The sequence below is a fragment of the Trachemys scripta genome, chromosome 2 (assembly GCF_013100865.1).
Source record: "Trachemys scripta elegans isolate TJP31775 chromosome 2, CAS_Tse_1.0, whole genome shotgun sequence".
Lineage (NCBI taxonomy): Eukaryota > Metazoa > Chordata > Testudines > Emydidae > Trachemys > Trachemys scripta.
In genome coordinates this window covers 129646975-129667591 of record NC_048299.1, presented here as the reverse complement: position 1 = coordinate 129667591, position 20617 = coordinate 129646975, and the positions used below count along the sequence as shown (strand labels likewise).

The 20617-nt window shown below is 40.9% G+C and overlaps 1 protein-coding gene across 1 annotated transcript in view; it reads left to right on the top strand.

The window, feature by feature from the left end:
* Positions 1 to 20617, top strand: part of DNAH5 (dynein axonemal heavy chain 5) — a 212461-nt gene that overhangs the window by 124969 nt on the left and 66875 nt on the right. The window contains exons 50-54 of the mRNA XM_034759516.1: positions 8363 to 8535; positions 11977 to 12107; positions 12724 to 12877; positions 15290 to 15557; positions 19103 to 19334. Coding sequence (XP_034615407.1) covers positions 8363 to 8535; positions 11977 to 12107; positions 12724 to 12877; positions 15290 to 15557; positions 19103 to 19334 — 958 coding nt within the window. The remainder of the gene's footprint in view (positions 1 to 8362; positions 8536 to 11976; positions 12108 to 12723; positions 12878 to 15289; positions 15558 to 19102; positions 19335 to 20617) is intronic.

Here is a 20617-nt window from a genome sequence, read left to right as displayed (position 1 = left end):
GAAAGCCAGAATCAAGCATCTTAACCCCCAAGCACTCCATCTCAGGGTGAGGTGTTTGGATGGATGTCAACTCTCGAACGTTCATGCTCTGAAGCTGTGCAAAGCATCCTTACTAACAGTAGAAAAGATTCCACTAGAATATTCTACTTAGTCAAGTGGAAGTGTTTCTTTGTCTGGGCAAAACAGAAACCCATGAGTTGTGGGTATTCCCCTTATTCTGGACAATCTTCTTTCTCTCAGAACAGCTGGGATCCACCTGGCACCAGTGAATGTGTACCACCCATCTTCTCATGATTATTCAATTTTTGCTCACTTACCGACTACTAGATTCTGAAAGGTCTAATCAGAGCCTTTCTGTCAGTAAGGAAATCTGCTCCTCAGTGGGACTTAAACCTTATTCTATTGGTGCTCTCTTAACCTCCTTTTGAACTACTAGCTACATGTTTCATTTCTCTTCTGTCCATGAAGGTTACATTCCTGATAGCCATCAACTCAGCCAGGAGGGTGGGCGAGCTTGTAGCATTGATGATGGATCTGCCTGACACCATATTCCATAGAGACAAGGTGTCATCACGTTTACATCCGAAGTTCACCCACAAAGTAGTTTCAGAGTTTCACTTGCACCAGTCACTTCACTTGTGTTTTTTCTGAAACCACAAGCATTGGAAGAAGAGAGGAGACCTCATTCCCTCAACATGTGATGAGCCTTAACCTTTTACCTGCGGAAGATAAAGGCAATCAGAAAAACTCCCAGACTGTTTATTGCTGTAGCGGAAAGAGTTCAAGGTCAAGCTATATCCTCTCAGAGGATCTGCAAATGGATCCTCTATCTATCTATCTCTGCTCTCAGCTGTCTAATTGTCCTCCCCCTCATGGGATGAGAGCTCATTCTAGAAGAACACAAGTGATATTAATGGCATCGCTTCAAGAAGTACCTCTATTTGACATTTGCAGAGCAGTTGCATGGAGTTCCATCCACACATTTTGTGAGACAATATGATTTAGTACAGGACTCCTCCACTGATGCATCTTTTGGGATGGCAGTACTTCAAATGACTTTTCTGCCTGCATCCTGGCAGCCTCCTCCTTCTTCAGTACTGCTTGTCAGTCACCAGAGTGGAATACACATAGGGACCAGCAATCAAAGAAGAAGAGAAAGTTACTTGCTGACTGTGTAATAACTGGAGGTTCTTCGAGATATGTGGACCCTGTCTGCCCTCCTTCCCCTCTGCTTCAAAACATTCTTGGATTTACGGTAGAGAAGGAACTGGAGGAGAGGTTGGTCTGCTCAACCCTTAATCTCCTTGATCAGAGGCACAAGGAGAGCGAGTGTGCCTGTGTGGACCAACTGACACTGTTTTCAAGAGTTCTACAATTGCGTGCATGAAGTGCATGAGTACACAGTGGAATACAAATAGGGACCATACATCTCAAAGAACCTCCAGTTACTATAAGGAAAGTAACATTCTCCTTTGTGAAACAAAACGCAAGCAAAGAGAGGAGACTGTAGGACGTAAGGCTATGAAGTGAACATTTAAAATTCTTCCTCTGAATATCTACTAGAGTTACGTGCCTTTAACCAAGACACTTATCTACATTCTTTGACAAAGTAGGAGGTTCTCATTTTTTAGTGGCTGATTGTACTTATTGTGCTTGTCAGAGCGCTGAGAACCCTCCCAATTACCTTTCTTTACAGCTCTCACTTATTCTCAGACTGAAGCTAATGTTCTGCTAGTCAAATGGGTCACAAGACTCAGCTTTCTCCCTCAGACCATGGCCTTAGAAGCAGAGAGGACAGTCAGCTGTTTCCTGCTATATTGGAGTGTAAGAACAGGAATTGAGTTTGGATGTTGCATGGATTTTTTTTTAGGCCTGTCGATTAATCACAGTTAATTCCTGCGATAAACTAAAAAAAAAAAAAGAATCACGATTAAAAAAATTAATTGTGATTAATCACAGCTTTAATTGCACTGTTAAACAATAGAATACCAATTGAAATTTATTAAATATTTTTGGATGTTTTTCTACATTTTCAAATATATTGATTTCAATTACAACACGGAATACAAAGTGTACAGTGCTCACTTTATATTATTTTTATTACAAATGTTTGCACTGTAAAAAATAAAAGAAATAGTATTTTTCAATTCACCTCATACAAGTACTGTAGTGCAATCTCTTTATCATGAAGGTGCAACTTACAAATGTAGATTTTGTTGTTGTTGTTACATAACTGCATTCAAAACCAAAACAATCTAAAACTTTAGAGCCTACAGGTCGTCTCAGTCCTACTTCCTGTTCAGCCAATCACTAAGAGAAACAAGTTTGTTTACGTTTATGGGAAATAATGCTGCCTGCTTCTTATTTACAGTGTCACCTGAAAGTGAGAATAGGTGTTTGCATGGCACTTTTGTAACCATCATTGCAAGGTATTTATATACCAGATATGCTAAACATTTGTATCCCCCTTCATGCTTTGGCCACCATTCCAGAGGACATGCTTCCATGCTGATGATGCTCGTTAAAAAAATAATGCGTTAATTAAATTTGTGAATGAACTCCTTGGGGGGAGAATTGTATGTCTCCTGCTCCATTTTACCCACATTCTGCCCTATATTTCATGTTATAGCAGTCTTGGATGATGACCCAGCATCTATTGTTCGTTTTAAGAACGCTTTCACTGCAGATTTGACAAAACACAAAAGTTACCAATGCGAAATTTCTAAAGATACAGCACTCGACTCGAAGTTTAAGAATCTGAAGTGCCTTCTAAAATCTGAGTGGGATGGGGTGTGGAGCATGCTTTCAAAAGTCTAAAAAGACCAACACTCTGATGCGGAAACTACAGAACCCGAAAATCAACTTTCTGCTTGTGGCATCTTACTCAGATGATGAAAATGAACATTTGTCAGTCTGTACTGCTTTGGATCGTTATGAAGCAGAATCTGTCATCAGCATGGACACGTCTTCTGGAATGGTGGTTGAAGCATGAAGGGACATGAATCTTTAGCACATCTGGCATGTAAATATCTTGCGACGCTGGCTACAACAGTGCCATGCAAACACCTGTTCTGACTTTTAGGTGACATTGTAAACAAGAAGCGGGCAGTATTATCTCCCACAAATGTGAATACACTTGTTTGTCTGAGCGATTGGCTGAACAAGAAGTAGGACTGATTGGACTGGTAGGATCTAAAGTTTTACATTGTTTTGTTTTTGAATACAGTTATTTTTGTACATAATTCTACATTTGTAAATTCAACTTTTATGATAAAGAGATTGCACTATAGTACTTGTAATGGGGGAATTGAAAAATACTATTTCTTCTTTTTTTTTACATTGCAAATATTTGTAATAAAAAATAAATATAAAGTGAGCACTGAACACTTTGTATTCTGTGTTATTGAAATCAATGTATTTGAAAATATAGAAAACATCCAAAATATTTAAATAAATGGTATTCTATTATTGTTTAGAAGTGCGATTAATCATGCAATTAATCGTAATTACTTTTTTTAATTGATTGACAGCCCTAATTTTTTTAAAATAACTGTCTCAATTTCAAAAATCCTCTGCATGAAGTTTCCATATTAATCTGCTACCCATGAACTGTCCAGTCACATGATTACTCATTTGTTTCAATCTCTTCTAGGGTGACCAGATGTCCCGATTTTATAGGGACAGTCCCAATTTTTTTTTTTTCTTATATAGGCTCCGATTACCCCCCACCTCTGTCCCGATTTTTCACACTTGCTGTCTGGTCACCCTAATCTCTTCATACTGTAACTTCAAAGTACATATCCCTGATAGCAGAGCAAGAGACAGAGTAGATGGGGTATCAGCCACTAGAAAAGGACAGCTGATCACTAATCTGAAAGTAGTTGGCAACTGCTGCATGCCCTGTAGTATGTCAGATATCAGAACAGTTTGAAAACTTCAGAGCATTTTTCTACCCATCATGGGATTGTTCTTCCTTTCTAATAACTTAAAGAGAGATGGAGTGGGAAGAAACGGGATCAAGATGACAGGTATATTCATTAAAATCTGCTACTGCTCTTGTTGCTTATCCAAGCACTTCTGCTGTCTGTCATCTTCTTAAGGCCTGATCATGCCAGCTTTGAACTCAGTAGTAAAAATCATAGTGACTTCAGCAGGAGCAGGATTAAGCTTTTAGTCACATATTTGTCTTAGTCACTATCTGTGAAATGGTACAACTCTCTGAAAATACTTAAATATAATTGTCAGTATAATGAATCAATATACAGTATAATGGTAAAAAATAAACACAAACCCACAAAGAACTATCCTAAGGGGAGAAAATCTGATGAGACTTTATTTAAAGGAAGTGTATTATATTTCAAGTTAGGTCAAGAGAAAGAAAAATCACTTAAAGATAAGATTAACGTGTGAGCCAGCCAGAAATGAGTGGTGGTGTTTTTTTTAACTTTGGAGAATCTGGCTAAAAACACTGTATATAGTTTATTAGGAAATAAACTATAAGTGTAGGGTGCTTGGATGAAACTTCCCTGTATGACTTTCACTTTGAGGGGTATCACTATTGCTCATAATGTTAGAATTAAGCATTTATATACTGTTGTGTAATGGTATAAAAACTACTAGTAATAGCTTTATGAATGTCTTTTATTTGTAGAAAACATTTTATAATTGTGTCCAAATACCTGAAATGTTAGCAGAACAAATGTACAAGAGGTGTTAGTGAGTTGGAAATATGACAGAAATATCACTGCAGAGCGGTCTTCCATATACAGAAAAGAAACGGTTTAAGATTTTATAGTGTTACTAACTTACAAGCAATTCTATGAAAATGACTTTTGCTTTTAATTATCTTATTAATAGTTTCATCAGATGAAACCTGAAATGCTTAATTCAGCATTTCAAGATAAGTTTTTTAAAGTTTGGATATTAATCTGTTACCCAGCATTTTGCATGTTAACATCAAAATTATCAATTAAATGTAATTATTTTTAAGATTGCTGTAAATAAATTACTTTGTGTACACAGAACTAATGTACAATTAAGGATTCATAAATTTGTAGCAGTTTCAAAATTCCCATTGAAATTGAGAGGAGTTCTTGTTTTCATTGCATGCCTGGCAAAGGATCTGTGAACTATTAATGTTAGCAGAGCTCCTCGAGTTTACTTTGCGGACTTCTAGTTTTTGATGAAAAGCTATTTCCTTGATTACATCCATCTTGATAAGAAGTCCTCCCCCCATTATGTACTTGTAAATGACAACACATTTAGACTGCTGTCACTCTAAAAATGAAGAACAGATCAGGTAAATAGAAGTAAATAGACAAATTCAGAGAAGTAAAAACGTCACCCACAGTACTTTTAACACAAATCCCTCATTTCCTGTTACTCTCCTTTGATGATGATCGCTTCATCCTTCTGAACTAATCAGCTTTTTGGAAAAAATAAAATGTTCAGACTTCATCCTTCTCCACGATTATCGGATGGTTTCTTTAATACAGATAATATGTATTTTTGAGGTTCTCCTTTTCTCGTATCCTTGTCACAAACTAGAGGCTTTTCTAGAACCATGCACAAGCGAGGACTCTGTCCATCACTACAGTGAGGTCCTCCTTCATATAGGTCTCCCCAAAGAGTTGGTAAGTGGGGAGGGATAGCTCATTGGTTTGAGCATTGGCCTGCTAAACCCAGGGTTGTGAGCTCAATCCTTGAGGGGGCCACTTAGGGATCTGGGGCAAAATCAGTACTTGGTCCTGCTAGTGAAGGCAGGGGGTTAGACTCAATGACTTTTTGGGGTCCCTTCCAGTTCTATGAAATAGGTATATCTCCATATATTATTATTACTCAGACATAGGTTAGGGGTTTGTTACAGGAGTGGGTGGGTGTGATTCTGTGGCCTGCGTTGTACAGGAGGTCGGACTAGATGATCATAATGGTCCCTTCTGACCTTAAAGTCTATGAGTCTATGGTCTGCACCTCACTGTTCTCACATATATTCGTATAATTAAAGTAGCCCTATTTGATCACATTAATCTTTGATTTGCCAGTTTATTCAGGCATCACTACATTGACCAGTCTGTATTGGCCCCTCCAGAAAAGTCCTCCGAGGGGTCCAGATTTATTTCAGTGTGTCCAACTGCGTGTAGTCTTTCATTCCATAACCTCAGTTCTACCTTACCAGCTGTCGTATCCAAAGGCGCAACACTGGCAGGAGTGAAAGTAACTTAAAGGACTTACTGGTACGCTGGAGTCATGAGTGGGTATGGCCTCAATGGGAAGAGGCAGGGCCTTTCAAGATTTAAAGGCCCTGGGGCTCCGGCTGTGGGTGGGAGCCCCAGGGCCTCTAAAGCACTCCAGAGCTACCAGCTGTAGAGGCGGCTGGGAGCCCCGGAGCTCAGGGGCGAATTAAAGGGCCCAGGACTCCAGCCACCATAGAGCTCCGGGCCCTTTAAATCACCACGGGAGCCCTGCCACCGCTACCCCAGGGCGGCAGGGCTCGGGCTACGGCTGGGGTAGTGGTGGCAGGGCTCCGGGGGTGATTTAAAGGGCCTGGGGCTCCAGCCACTGCGGGGAGCCTGGGCCCTTTAAATCCCTGCTGGAGCCTGGCTCCCGAGGCTCCAGCAGCCGGGCTCGGGCAGGAATTTAAAGGGCCCGGTGCTCCTGCCACTGCGGGGAGCCCCAGGCCCTTTAAATCACTGCTGGAGCCCTGCCATCGCTGGGGTAGCAGCAGCCGGGCTCTGGCGGGGATTTTAAGGGCTTGGTGCTCCAGCCACTGTGAGGAGCCCCGGAACCTTTAAAGCACCACCGGAGCTCCGGCAGCAGGGCTCGGGTGGTGCTTTAAAGGGCGCGGAGCTCCCCGCAGGGACCGGAGCTCTGGGACCTTTAAATCCCCGCTCGAGCCTGGCTGCCGGAGCTGCAGCAGTGATTTAAAGGGCCCAGGGCTCCCCACAGCGGCTGGAGCACCGGGCCCTTTAAATCACTGCCGGAGAAGCCAGTCCAGTCCGGCACGGCATACTGGCTCTTGCTGGTATGCCGTACCAGACCGGACCGGCTTACTTTCACCTCTGAACACTGGTTATAAAACTCTTTCGTGATGTAAGGTGCTTGATGACTACAATAGATTAACTCAATGCTGGAACAAGTCACCTGAAGAATGGCAAAGCAGCTGGACTTGATGATGTATGCACGGATCAGATTAAGCATTTTGATCTTGCAATCAAGTGATGGGTATTATACCTTCTTAACAATTGCTCATCAACCCTTAGAATACCGAAATTACGGTGATGAGCCCATGTAATTTTTGAGGTAATAGGAAGGTAAGCAGAAGCCTATTGGTGCTGCACCCTGTATCTACTAGAAATATCCAATGGTCATAGCGAATTAATGCTTTTCACAGAGAATGTGCCATGGCATTATCTCTCTGAAGTATATAGGATAAAATCCTAAAGTCTGTGGAGTTTTAAGCACGTAATTGAGAGCAGAATTTAGTTGTGTATCATTTTCACTGTCAGCAAGGGATGTGAGGGAATGTGGTAGCGAAATGTGCTATCCACCTCTTTGCACCACATGTCTCTATCCATAATTGATTAATATTAGGATACAAATGAAGATAAACTTTGGCCAGGTGCTTAGTATATGCATGTTTACCTGCATTCACTTTTTCATAGTCACGTTGAGCAGCTATATTATGTCTTGCCACATAGCAGAGCCTCATGGAAAAACATAACTTAAATTATGGATGTAGCCTTTCTCTGCCCATGTTGTATGCCTAGGAAAACCGCATAGCTTTTTTTTTCAGCTGCTGGTCAATGAAGAATTTAAATGTTCTAGATTTAATAAAGAAAGAAGTGGTCCATGCATTTTATTTTAGAGACTTTTTATTGAATTATATATCACGCAGTCAATTGTTCTGACCTTTCTACAGTTTAATTTCTGTCTGAGGTAAATAAAATGAGGTGTGTCAACTTAGTTTGCAATGGGCATGTACTTAAACTGCCAATATATCATATTAATAGAGAATACAGCATAATAAATGGGCCCCCTTGTTTATGTGCACGATGTCTGCTTGTTTATAAAATAAACTTACATTCCCAGTGAATACTGCATTAAAAAAAAAAAAAAAAGGTGTGGCATCTGCTACCAGTTATAGTACTTTGTTAAGGTCTCAGTCATTTAACTCAGATATGATTGATTTCCAATGGAGTAGGCGCAGGCCCTAAATCATTCAGCCATCCACTTCAGAGGACATAGGAAAGAGGTTACAAAAATGTGATGGCTGATATCTAGAGCATATCTTTAGGGAAAGAGAAAACTCAGCCCTCCTCAGTAATTTCCACTCTTAACAACTTGTTATCACTTCTTCTCACAGGTGAAGAGCCAGAAGAAACTGTCTTTGATATGCCTAAAATCTATGAGCCAATTGAATCTTTTAATCACCTAAAGGACCGTTTAAATATGTTTCTACAAACATACAACGAGAGCATTCGGGGTGCACGTCTGGACATGGTGTTCTTCAAAGATGCTATGATTCATTTAGTCAAGGTAGGATGAGCACTTTCTCCTCCTCCTGCCTTTTCATGACCAGAAGTTTGACATTATAAAAGATTTTACTTTCTGTAATCATGTGGGATTTCAGTTATTCTGTCAAATAAAGTGGGGGTATAGGCTTGTATTTTGTTTCTGTTTTAAAGTAACATAACACAAGTCTAGATTTTTGCATAAAAATATAAAGGGCTAGTTGTGCATTTAGCCACAGTTCCAAATACCGAGTGGTGAGGCATCCAAAGGAAACACAATTCCTTGGAGCTTCCCTCACCTGAATGGGTAATAGAGCACATCGACTCTTTATAAAATGCATCAAACACACCTTTCCTCTCCCATCTAGCCAGAGAAGTAGAACCATGGTTTTACATACAATGCTTTTCTTTGCCTTTTTCTATTAATTGGGTTGCAGAAAGTAGTATTGCCCTCCCCCACCCCCATCCCTCACTCTGCCCATAATGACAAAACCCACAGTTGGGGTAGCACCAAAGCATCTTTCTAGGGAAAAGCAAGGTCAGCCTTACTCAGCCACACAGCCATTTAGAATGGGGGCAAAGTCTAGCTACAAATTTCCACTCCTGATTCACAGTATGCTCTCTTGTTTTGTCAAACCTCAGAAAGTGAAACTCATTATACTTACTGCACACAGCTGATTATAATTCAGAGCACAGTGGAACCCAGGATGATGGAAACACAGAAAGTTTCTAACCTAAATAGTAATATCACCCTAATTCTTCCTTTGTAAACTGCAAACCTTGTATTTCTCCACTGCACCGTGGGCTCAGCCCTGTTTCTCAGCCATTATTTTAATAAAAGTTGTGGTGAGGTCTTATATTAGATTACTTGAACTAGATTACATTAAGTGAAAAAAAATGTGGTAAAAAAGTACTAGTAAGTAGTAATAAATTACACTTGTTGAAATAAAAAAAACCAACTTTGATGTGCTGTTGAAAATTGCATTTTTGTGTTTGATTGTTAAAAAATGAATTAAAAAAATTGGGTAATCTGCAAAAAGTAACTCAGAGCAAATTAGTGAGGTTCTGCTAACAATTTTTAGTTTGGTAAGTAGTGGTGGTAATCCTGTCCAGGTATAAATTTTGGTCCAAACCCTTGTACAACAGCATTAACTGTTCGTAAATGTATACATGCATAGATTAAGGCAAAATGGTAACACTGTGATTACTTGCCTGACTTCACAGGCCATTGAACCTTGACCAGTAACTGTGGGATCAAGCCCATAACTTCTGTTTGAGCTATGTCATATCTGTTAGAAAGATATCCAATCTTGACTTAAAGACTTCTATTGACAGAGAATCAACCAAAACCCTAGGTAAATTGTTCCAATGGCTAATTACCTTCACTTAAAAATGTGAACCTTATTTCTAGTCTGAATTTGCCTAGTTTAAGCATGACAATCTCACTGTGCCTTTTTCTGGTAGGTTAAAGAACAGAATCTACTGTCAGATGTCTCTTTCTTACATAGGTTCTAATAGACCATCATCAAGTCACTTCTTAGCCTTAGCCTTCTCTTGGCTAAACTAAATAGATAAAATGTCAGTCTCTTATTATAAGGCATGTTTCTGGGTCTCAAATACTTGTATAGCTCTTTTCTGAACCCTTTCCAGCTCAACATCCTTTTAGAAGAGTGGACACGGGAACTGGACATATGATTCCAGTAACGGTTTTGCTAATGCTGTATAAAGAGGGAATACACTTTCCTACTCCTACTTCATATTACTTTATACATCAGAGGATCCCATTAATCCTCTTAGCTACAGCATCACATTGAGAGCAGATGATGAACTCTCAGCAACTGGGCTCCAGAACCATGGACAAATATGTGACGGCTGCAGAGGATTCCCGTCTGCGGGGCTATTTATTGCTTCCTTGGCTGTTCTCCCAGGCTGGTTGCAATGTACCAGTCAGACCTGTTGGGGGAGGCATTGTCTGCCCCTAACAAACCTGCTGAATGGTGGCAAGGAGACAGAGTGAGGATGTGGAGCCTAAGACGGTGCTTTAAAACAGAGCTTTCATCCAGTAACACAAGACAGGGCCCATTGGGGCAAAGACTTGCATCCCTCAGTAATAACCTAGGTTGCAGAGAAGCCCATAGCAAAGCCTATAACTGGCTTTTTAAAAGACAGCTAGGAACCCATCCCTGATCTTCACTGCTGACATTCCTGCTGTGTCTGTTTATGTGAGAATGAGTTCATTTAAAGGAATTCCCCATCCTGCTGAGCTAATCCACCAAACCTAACCCTAGAGTAGATACCACTCTCCTCAGCCCACCTTGTTCACTGCAGGCCTATTATCCTGGTGATCAGTGCAGTCATTTGCATGTAAATTGAAGGAGAATTTGGCTCTTGTCACTAAGGGTACATCTGCACCTCAAACTGGAAGTGTAATTTCCAGCTCGAGGAGACATGCCTGTGTTAGCTGTAATTGAGCTAACGTGCTAAACATGGGTCTCCTCAAGTTGGAAATTCTGCCTCCATCTTGAAGTGTAGATGTCCCTTATGACAGAGCTAGGTATGAAGGGAAATATGGGGCATGATCTGATCACTATTCCTTTGTTTAAAATACATTTAAAATAGTGAGATGGGAAGGAAAAGGAACTCCACTTGTGAAATGTTCTAGCCCAATAATATATAAAAATGCCAGTACTACAGTGAAGGTGGTTGATTGTGGAAACAGAGGATTGTGCTTCTTAAAACTGTACAGTACTTAGCTTTATCTATCTAGGTACTTACATGGCACTCATGACCATGGTATGGGAATGTCTCCGAATCATTAATGGATTTTATCATCATGATGCCCATGGAAGACAGGGCAACAGGAATACCATTTCACAGATGGAAGACCGACTCACAGAGTAGATTAAGTGAGCTGCCCAAAGTTGCACAAAAAGCTTATGGTTGACATGCAAATTGAACCTAGGCTTCCTGTATCCCAGCCCAGGGCTTTGTCCTCTAAACTATCTTTCTTCTCCCCAATGTTTTGAAGTTACTTTAATAGCTCTCAGTCTGACACTACACCAGTAACTCTGATGACTAATGAGTTACTTTTGATTTACACAAATGAGAAATCAAAATTAATGTTAAATTTACAGTGAACGGTAAGGGAGATATAGAGCATAAGGTTTATATGGTATTACAGGAAATCCTGTAGAAATCTATTCTGACAAGACAACACTGTTATCATATAGTAATATTTAAAGTGGAAATAGCACTTCCTGTTCTATAATGGTATGTTGTGTTTACATGTGATCAGTTTCTCATACAAATAAGTTTTCAAAATTAAAGGATTTGTAATTCACAAAATAAAAGTGTGATAATTCTAAGGTTCTCACTAATTCGAAGGTTCCCCTTGCTATGGTGGCTTAAATTGTTCTGGCACAAACATTCCATATATTTAGCAACAAACTGCCATGTTGATCTGTAGATTTCTCGTGTGATTCGCACCCCTCGTGGAAATGCTCTCCTCGTTGGAGTTGGTGGCTCAGGAAAGCAGAGCTTGACTAAACTGGCATCATTCATAGCTGGCTATGCTACATTCCAGATCACTTTAACAAGGTAGGCTATTGAACAAGATATATTTCAATAACATGTACTCTGATTTCTGGGTTTTGGATTCCTTCTACAAGCAGAGCATATAGTGGCAACCACAGTTGAGAATGGAAACGTGTGCATCCTTAAGAGCTTTTTAAAAATGTTTGCCTTTGTTTTCTGTGCTGAAATTCAATGTGTCCTCCCAGTCTGAATGTCTTTCTTAAATAAGCAAAAAATAACAGGTTAATGCCTGAAATTACTGTAATTAAAAGCCTGGAGAAAAATGTTTTCTTAATTTAGTTTACTTTGTGCCTTTGAGAGTGTGTTTTGTGCGGTTGGTTTGTTTGCCATGCACCATTAATCCCTTTTGTGTTTGAGTGGGTCTTTAAGAGTCACAGAGAAAGGGGGCAACATTTACCTCTTTTAAAAAAAGAAATGATGACAAAATTACAAATTGGGTATGTTTATTTAAATTGAGACTTAAAATGGGCTGTGGCTCTTTAACCACTCTAAATGGATATTCTTGAGCATAATTACATAGTTTGTGCATTGAATGCAAAGATATTTTTGCTGGGCACATTTGTTTACCAACATCCCCATTTAAAAGTTTTGAGTGGCAACATAACTGTTTTTTCTCTAGATCATACAACACTTCAAACCTGATGGAAGACCTGAAGCTCTTGTACAGGACAGCAGGGCTACAAGGAAAGGGCATCAGCTTCATTTTTACAGATAATGAGATCAAAGATGAGTCTTTCTTAGAATACCTGAATAATGTTTTATCATCTGGAGAGGTACAATTTTTACTTTCTTGTTTCTTTCATCCTTTTTGGTTTTGTAATCAGGGAGCAGAGAGAGGGCCTGATTTATGGGTAGCTTGATTCATGTGAGCAGTCTCTTAGACATCATGGCAGCAGTTTTACAAATGCAGTCTCAAGCGATATGCGGCATGGAATCTTAATACAAATTGGTCATCTCTACATCACAGAATCTGACTGTGTGGTGAGGCAAAGCTGTAGCAGCCCTCAGTGGTGAAAGAACAGGTTAAGGACTATTTAGAAAACATGGACATGCACCAGAACATAGGCCCGGATCTAATGCATCTGAGGGTGCTGAGAGAGTTGGCTGATGTGATTGCAGAGCCATTGGCCATTATCTTTGAAAACTTGTGGTGATCAGGGGAGGTCCCGGACGACTGGAAAAAGGCAAATATAGTGCCCATCTTTAAAAAAGGGAAGAAGGAGAATCCGGGGAACTACAGACCGCTCAGCCTCACCTCAGTCCCTGGAAAAATCATGGAGCAGGTCCTCAAGGAATCCATTTTGAAGCACTTGGAGGAGAGGAAGGTGATCAGGAACAGTCAACATGGATTCACCAAGAGCAAGTCATGCCTGACCAACCTGATTGCCTTCTATGATGAGATAACTGGCTCTGTGAATATAGGGAAAGCGGTGGACGTGATATACCTTGACTTTAGCAAAGCTTTTGTTACAGTTTCTCACAGTGTTCTTGCCAGCAAGTTAAAAAAGTATGGATTGGATGAATGGACTATAAGGTGGATAGAAATCTGGATAGATCGTCTGTCTCAATGTGTAGTGATCAACGGCTTGATGTCTAGTTGGCAGCCAGTATCAAGTAGAGTGCCCCAGGGGTCTGTCCTGGGGCTGTTTTTTTTCAACATCTTCATTAATGATCTGGATAATGGGATGGATTGCACCCTCAGAAAGTTCACGGATGACACTAAGCTGGGGGGAGAAGTGGATACGCTGGAGGGTAGGGATAGGGTCCAGAGTGACATAGACAAATTGGAGGATTGGGCCAAAAGAAATCTGATGAGGTTTCAACAAGGACAAGTGCAGAGTCCTGCACTTAGGATGGAAGAATCCCATGCACTGCTACAGGCTGGGGACCAACTGGCTAAGCGGCAAGGACCTGGGGATTATAGTGGACGAGAAGCTGGATATGAGTCAACAGTGTGCCCTTGTTGCCAAGAAGGCTAACGGCATTTTGGGCTGTATAAGTAGGTGCATTGCCAGCAGATCGAGGGAAGTGATTATTCCCCTCTATTTGGCACTGGTGAGGCCACATCTGGAGTATTGCATCCATTTTTGCCCCCCCTCCCACTACAGAAGGGATGTGGACAAATTGGAGAGAGTCCAGCGGAGGGCAACAAAAATAACTAGGGGACTGGGAGACATGACTTACGAGGAGAGGCTGAGGGAACTGGGCTTATTTAGTCTGCAGAAGAGAAGAGGGGGGATTTGATAGCAGCCTTCAACTACCTGAAGGGGGGTTCCAAAGAGGATGGAGCTCGGCTGTTCTCAGTGGTGGCAGATGACAGAACAAGAAGCAATGGTTTCAAGTTGCAGTGGGGGAGGTCTAGGTTGGATATTAGGAAAAACTATTTCACTGGGATGGTGGTGAAGCACTGGAATGGGTTACCTTGGGAGGTGGTGGAATCACCATCCTTAGAGGTTTTTAAGGCCCTGCTTGACAAAGCCCTGGCTGGGATGATTTAGTTGGTGGTAGCCCTGCTTTGAGCAGGGTGTTGGACTAGATGACCTCCTGAGGTCTCTTCCAACTCTAATCTTCTATAATTCTATGATTCTATGAAATTTAGTGCAGAGCTATTTATCCCCTAGAATGAAAATACGTGAATCAGGTCTTTTAGATGTCTTGACAAACTCAAACTGAGACACATTATAGAAATAAAGGATGAGATCTGAAACAATGTGAACTTTGTTTCTTAAACATTTATAAAGTTTTCTGTTTGATTCAGAGTTTTAGTAACTTTCAGAAGTAAAATAGGCTTGTGCGGGAAGGAGGTAAAGTTATATCTAAAATTACTAACATACATTGTATATAGGGTGGCAGGTTTTGTTCCAGAGAGGTGTTTTAACTAGTTAACTTAACACTAAGATGAGGGAAATTAACCCGAGTGTTTTAAAGCAGCAAGTAAAATTAGTCATAATGGGTCTGATTCTCCATTCTTAGACCAATTTGTTACCAGTGTGTCTCCACTGGTTTTGATAGAGTCAATGACATAAAACTGATGAAATGGTGTGGAGCGAGGGGCCCAATGTGTTTATATCAGAACTGTATGCACCTACTTGTCATGCTCTGTGAATGAGAGCTTCCACAGTACATCATTCCAGTCACAATAGCCCACCAAACTGATTTTAAAAAATCTGCTTCTTTTTGTTAAGGTCTCCAACTTGTTTGCACGTGATGAAATTGATGAGATCACTAGTGATCTCATACCTGTCATGAAAAAGGAACACCCACGTCGACCTCCAACCAATGAGAATTTGTATGAATATTTCATGACCAGAGTCCGTCAGAACCTCCATGTAATACTTTGTTTTTCACCAGTCGGTGAAAAATTCCGAAACAGAGCCCTGAAGTTCCCTGCCCTTATTTCTGGTTGTACTACAGACTGGTTCAGCCGGTGGCCTAAGGATGCACTGGTTGCAGGTGAGTGTTAGTTGAAGCTCTGTAGACCTGCTATGCTGAATCTGGAAATTCAATGAAGTAAATAGGGAAAATTCCCCCCTTACCAAATGGGCAAGCTTCTTCGACGCATAATATTGGATTTAAGCTTTTCTTTGTTCTGTTTGAGGTTAATAGTGTAGTCTGTGACACCCAGAATCATAAAAGACTCTATTGTGTCTCTTTTAAAGGCAAATGTCCATTATATAAAAAAGGCTTAAAATGTGATACTGGAAAAATCCTTCACCCTTTAGTCATTCAAAGAAAAGATTAAAAAAAAATAGTAAATACTTTATTTTCAGGACTTAGAACAAGTTTTAAGTCATAATTGGCTACCCTCTAAGTTTCCTTCTCCCCTCACTGCCTTCTCTAAGATGCTCCACTTCATATTTTTGCATGCTGCCCAAATATCTGCTAAAAGCGGCCGTGGAATGTTGCTGAAAAAATCCACATCCATTACTCTATAAGTTGACTAAAAAATACCAGAACATTATTTAGTAAAATATATTTCTGGACCCATTGTTTAAGTAACCTGATAGCTAATATTTTAAAACATTCCATATTGTTGAACCTTATCTGAAAAAGTCCTGATGTGAAAACGCTGAACAAAAGAAAGAAATTAAACCCACACATTTGAAACCAGTCAAGAAGGGAATTCTTCCCAAAAACATTACTAAAGTGTGTGCATATTTAGCAGATAAGCCACAAAAGAATAATTAGCCAACATGGGAGGAAGAAATGTGAAGATTATGCTGGTTGCACTTTTTTCTTCTGGGAGGATAACTATATCATTAACATAACAAATGAGTATATTTTAATGAAATCATCTTCAACGCGATTGTTTCTGAAGAAAACTTTTGTTATAGAGTGCTCACTTTCTCACTAAGGGTACATCTACACTACAGCGGGGAGTCGATTTAAGATACGCAAATTCAGCTACGTGAATAGCGTAGCTGAATTCGACGTATTGCAGCCGACTTACCCCGTTGTGAGGACGGCGGCAAAATCGACTTCTGCCGCTTTTTGTCGGCGACGCTTACTACCACCTCCGCTGGTGGAGTTAGAGCGCCGATTCGGGGATCGATTGTCGCGTCCCGACGGGACGCGATAAATCAATCCCCGAGAGGTCGATTTCTACCCGCCGATTCAGGTGGGTAGTATAGACCAGACCTAAGTTAATAGTTAATGGGAATGTTCTAGAGGCTCTTCGGCAGGAAATAGGTGGCTGATGATGTAGGGTTTGGAGAGTGGGGGGAATAGGTTCAAAACTAGTGAGGATGATAGTTTTAATTCAAAAGTAAAATGAATATTCTACCTATGAGTTGGAATAAAAGGGATTTAATACCATGTAAGGGTACGTCTATACTTACTTCCTGGTCCGGATGTAAGCGATCGATCTTCTGATATTGATTTATCGCGTCTTGTCTAGACGTGATAAATCGATCCCGGATCGATCCCGGAAGTGCTTGCCATTGACGCCGGTACTCCAGCTCAGCGAGAGGAGTACGCGGCATCGACGGGGGAGCCTGCCTGCCGCGTCTGGACCTGCGGTAAGTTCGGACTAAGGTACTTCGAATTCAGCTACGTTAATAACGTAGCTGAATTTGCGTACCTTAGTCCGAAGTGGGGGGTTAGTGTGGACCAGGCCTAAGTTTTCAAAATAAGCAGAGTTGATAGCTCTGTTTAACCACATGAGCAATACAATGAGTTTTTAGAGTAACAGCCTCAATTTCAGAAATACTGAACTCACACAACTATCTTTGAAGTTAATGGGAGCTAAGGGTGCTTAGCAGCTCTGAAAACTGGGAACTAAGGAATCCTGGGCAGGACACTGGCACAATGCCTATACCTATCATATACCCAATTTTCAGGGTTTAAGTGGGACATAGGCTGTGTCCTGATCCCTTTCACATGGGTAACTTCACTCTAAACCTTCATTTTGGTAAAAGCCAACCTGTACTATTGAGAATAAATTTGAAAAAATAAAGGCATCCGTCCCTGTGTGAAAGTATGGCCACAGAGTCATGGAGAGGATAACAAACTCAGTGCAAGTCTGTCTTTTGTGGGAGAGTTATGTTCAAACAGTAACTGACAGATATGTAAGCCAAGGTTGTAAGGTGTCAATGCCCACTTTGACTGTGAACAAGACTATTAGATGAAGACCAACACAGAAGGCTGAGTTCTGGATCAGCTGTGTAAGTACAATGCACATGTTCCTTTCTCTGTCTCTCATACGGCCTGAGAACAGTAGGTGGAATGTGGTGATTGCTACATATGGGGGGCTGGATGGCTCAGGAGTTAGGTGCTGGGATATGGAATATTTTACCTTTAAGTCATTGATTTGAAAATAGCAAGATCAGAAATGACTAAGAGCTCTTATGTTCTGTTGACTGCTCAAATGCCTATGTGAAATGAATAAGTATTGAGATGACCAACTCTAGTGACCAGGCGTGTCTCCCTATTAGCAACGGCCACCAGCTTCTATAGTGGTTTCTGAGGGTAGTGTCAGTAGAATGAAGCTTTATTTAGTGGCCATAGGATTTGATGATAAGCAAAATATCACCACATAACCTGTAGCGTCTTAGCCAGGCCATCTGGGGAGCTTAATTGTCAGTGATCAACCTCTCACACAAATAAACTTCCTAAGTATTTTGGAAAGCTGAGGTATCACATCAGTGTTTACCATATAACTTCCCCCAATTGTTTAGTTTGTTTTTAGAATGTAGTGCTAAACAGATAGCATTGCAGGCTCTCAACTAGAGTTTGGCAAAACTTTTTCAGCTAATATATTTTTTGCTAAAACATGCATTTTTGGGGGCTCCAAAACTATTTGTGAATTCAGGTTGAATTTGACAAATAGTTTCAACCAAAAAGAAAACCCCCAAAAACCCCAAACCCTGAAAAGTTGACATTTTTTGTTTCAACATCTTTGAAATGTTTCATTTGACTTGACTTTTTATTTCAAAATGGCATTTCATTTTCAAATTTGATCAATTAAAAAACCCACAAAGGGTGAAAAATGGCTAAATCACAACAAAAAATCTGAAAAAAGTTTTGTTTCAAGTAAATTGAAACATTTCTGTGAAAGCCCCTCCTGGTTCACAGCTTTAAAACAGATTTGTTGGCTCTTAATATCTAGAATTCCAGGCAGATGTGCAGAAGAGAATAATATGCTGTGTATCAGATAGCCAGAACCCTTTGTGGAGAATCTACTTGCAGATGTCTTTAGCCAACAAGCGTTGCCTGATCTATTCAGCACTCTGATGAAGATAGTATAATGTGTGTTTGCACATGGACCCATATAAATAAAAAGCTATTTAAAAATATGCCACTTGTTCAGTCCACATGCACTCCAGAAAATGATGTTGAGTTCAGTGGCTTTTTGAGACCTGATAGGTAAATTAGGTAAAACTCTTCTCCATGATGTTGCTGACACACTGCATGTTGTCGTAGAAGTTTTCTTCAATATTTACATGTAAGAAACTAATTTAAATGGGTTAGTTCACAACCTTTTTTTCCTTTTTCTAAAGTATCTGAACACTTCCTATCCTCATATGAAATTGACTGCACCACTGAGACCAAGAAGGAGGTGGTGCAATGTATGGGCTCCTTCCAGGATGGGGTAGCAGAGAAGTGTGTTGACTACTTCCAGAGATATAGACGTTCTACACATGTGACTCCAAAATCCTACCTATCCTTTATTCAGGGATATAAAGCTACCTACAAAGAAAAGCATGCTGAGGTGAAGTCATTGGCCAATAGGTAAAATGCCTTATTTGTTCCTTTTCCTTTTTTTCTCTCCCCCAAATGGGTACAGAACAGCTCATGACAATCAATGGTGATCTCAATTGATGATTCTGATCACTTTATAAAGAAAACACTGATGTTGGATTTGAATTTGCCTCTCAGGTTTTTCATTTTATGGGTATTAATATATTTGATCCAATATTAATGCAATTTTTGGCCTACAAGCTAGAGTATTTAAATCTATAACAATGAAATAATGTAAGTGGTACTTAACAGGTAAATAAACATGTGAATCTTAGTTTGTTTTTCAAAGCAATTCAGTCATAAATAACATCACTTTGCACAGTAAGCTCTTATTTCCATATTTTTCACATGAGCAATGGAACACGTACATGTGGTATGATTTTACACTCAAAAGAACATCTAGCTTATCAGAAGGGTGCTTTCTTGTTAAAATCTCATCTTGTTTTACATGAAACAGATGGGTATTAACCTTTCTGTGAATTCTGGAGCGCATCTCTCATTCCTCTGATGCATGCTTTCTGCTTTCATGGCCCAAGAGCCTCAGTCAGGGCCGGCTCTGGCTTTTTTGCCGCCCTAGGCAAAAAAGCCACCCGCCACCCTCCCCCCCCCACAGCGCGGCAGGGGAGAGCGCTGAGCCCGGCCGTGGGCCCGCAATCCCTGACTGGCTGGAGCGCCGGGGGGAGGACGGAGAGCCCAACCAGGGCTCTCCACTCTCCCCGGTGGCCAGAGCGCCGGGAGGAGGGCGGAGAGCCCCCGGCGGCCAGAGCGCCGGGAGGAGGGTGGAGAGACCGGCCGGGGCTCTCCGCTGTCCCCGGCGGCCAGAGCACCGGGAGGGGGCGGAGAGCCCCCGGTGGCCAGAGCACCGGGAGGAGGGTGGAGAGCCCAGTCGCGGCCACGCTCTCGGGCCGGAGCGCCCCACCACGCCGCCCCCCTCCAAGCACCACCCCAAGCATATGCTTGGTGGGCTGGTGCCTGGAGCCGGCCCTGGCCTCAGTATATCCTCTGCAGATTCAGGATGATGGACCTTCTACTCAAGAAAACCCAACAAGGTGGTTTGATATGATCCAGATAATTTTCAAATATATTTTTTAAATCATCAAAGTCTCTACAGTTCATATTTAAATACGTTTAAAATAGTGTGTAAATCAAGGAATGATGTGTAAATTAAATTGCTTGGCCCCTGCAGCACCAGTCTACAATTTGCAATTAAATAAATTGAAACCAGTATTGGACACCTTCAGCAAGGAATCAGACTGTCGTTTACTTTACTACAG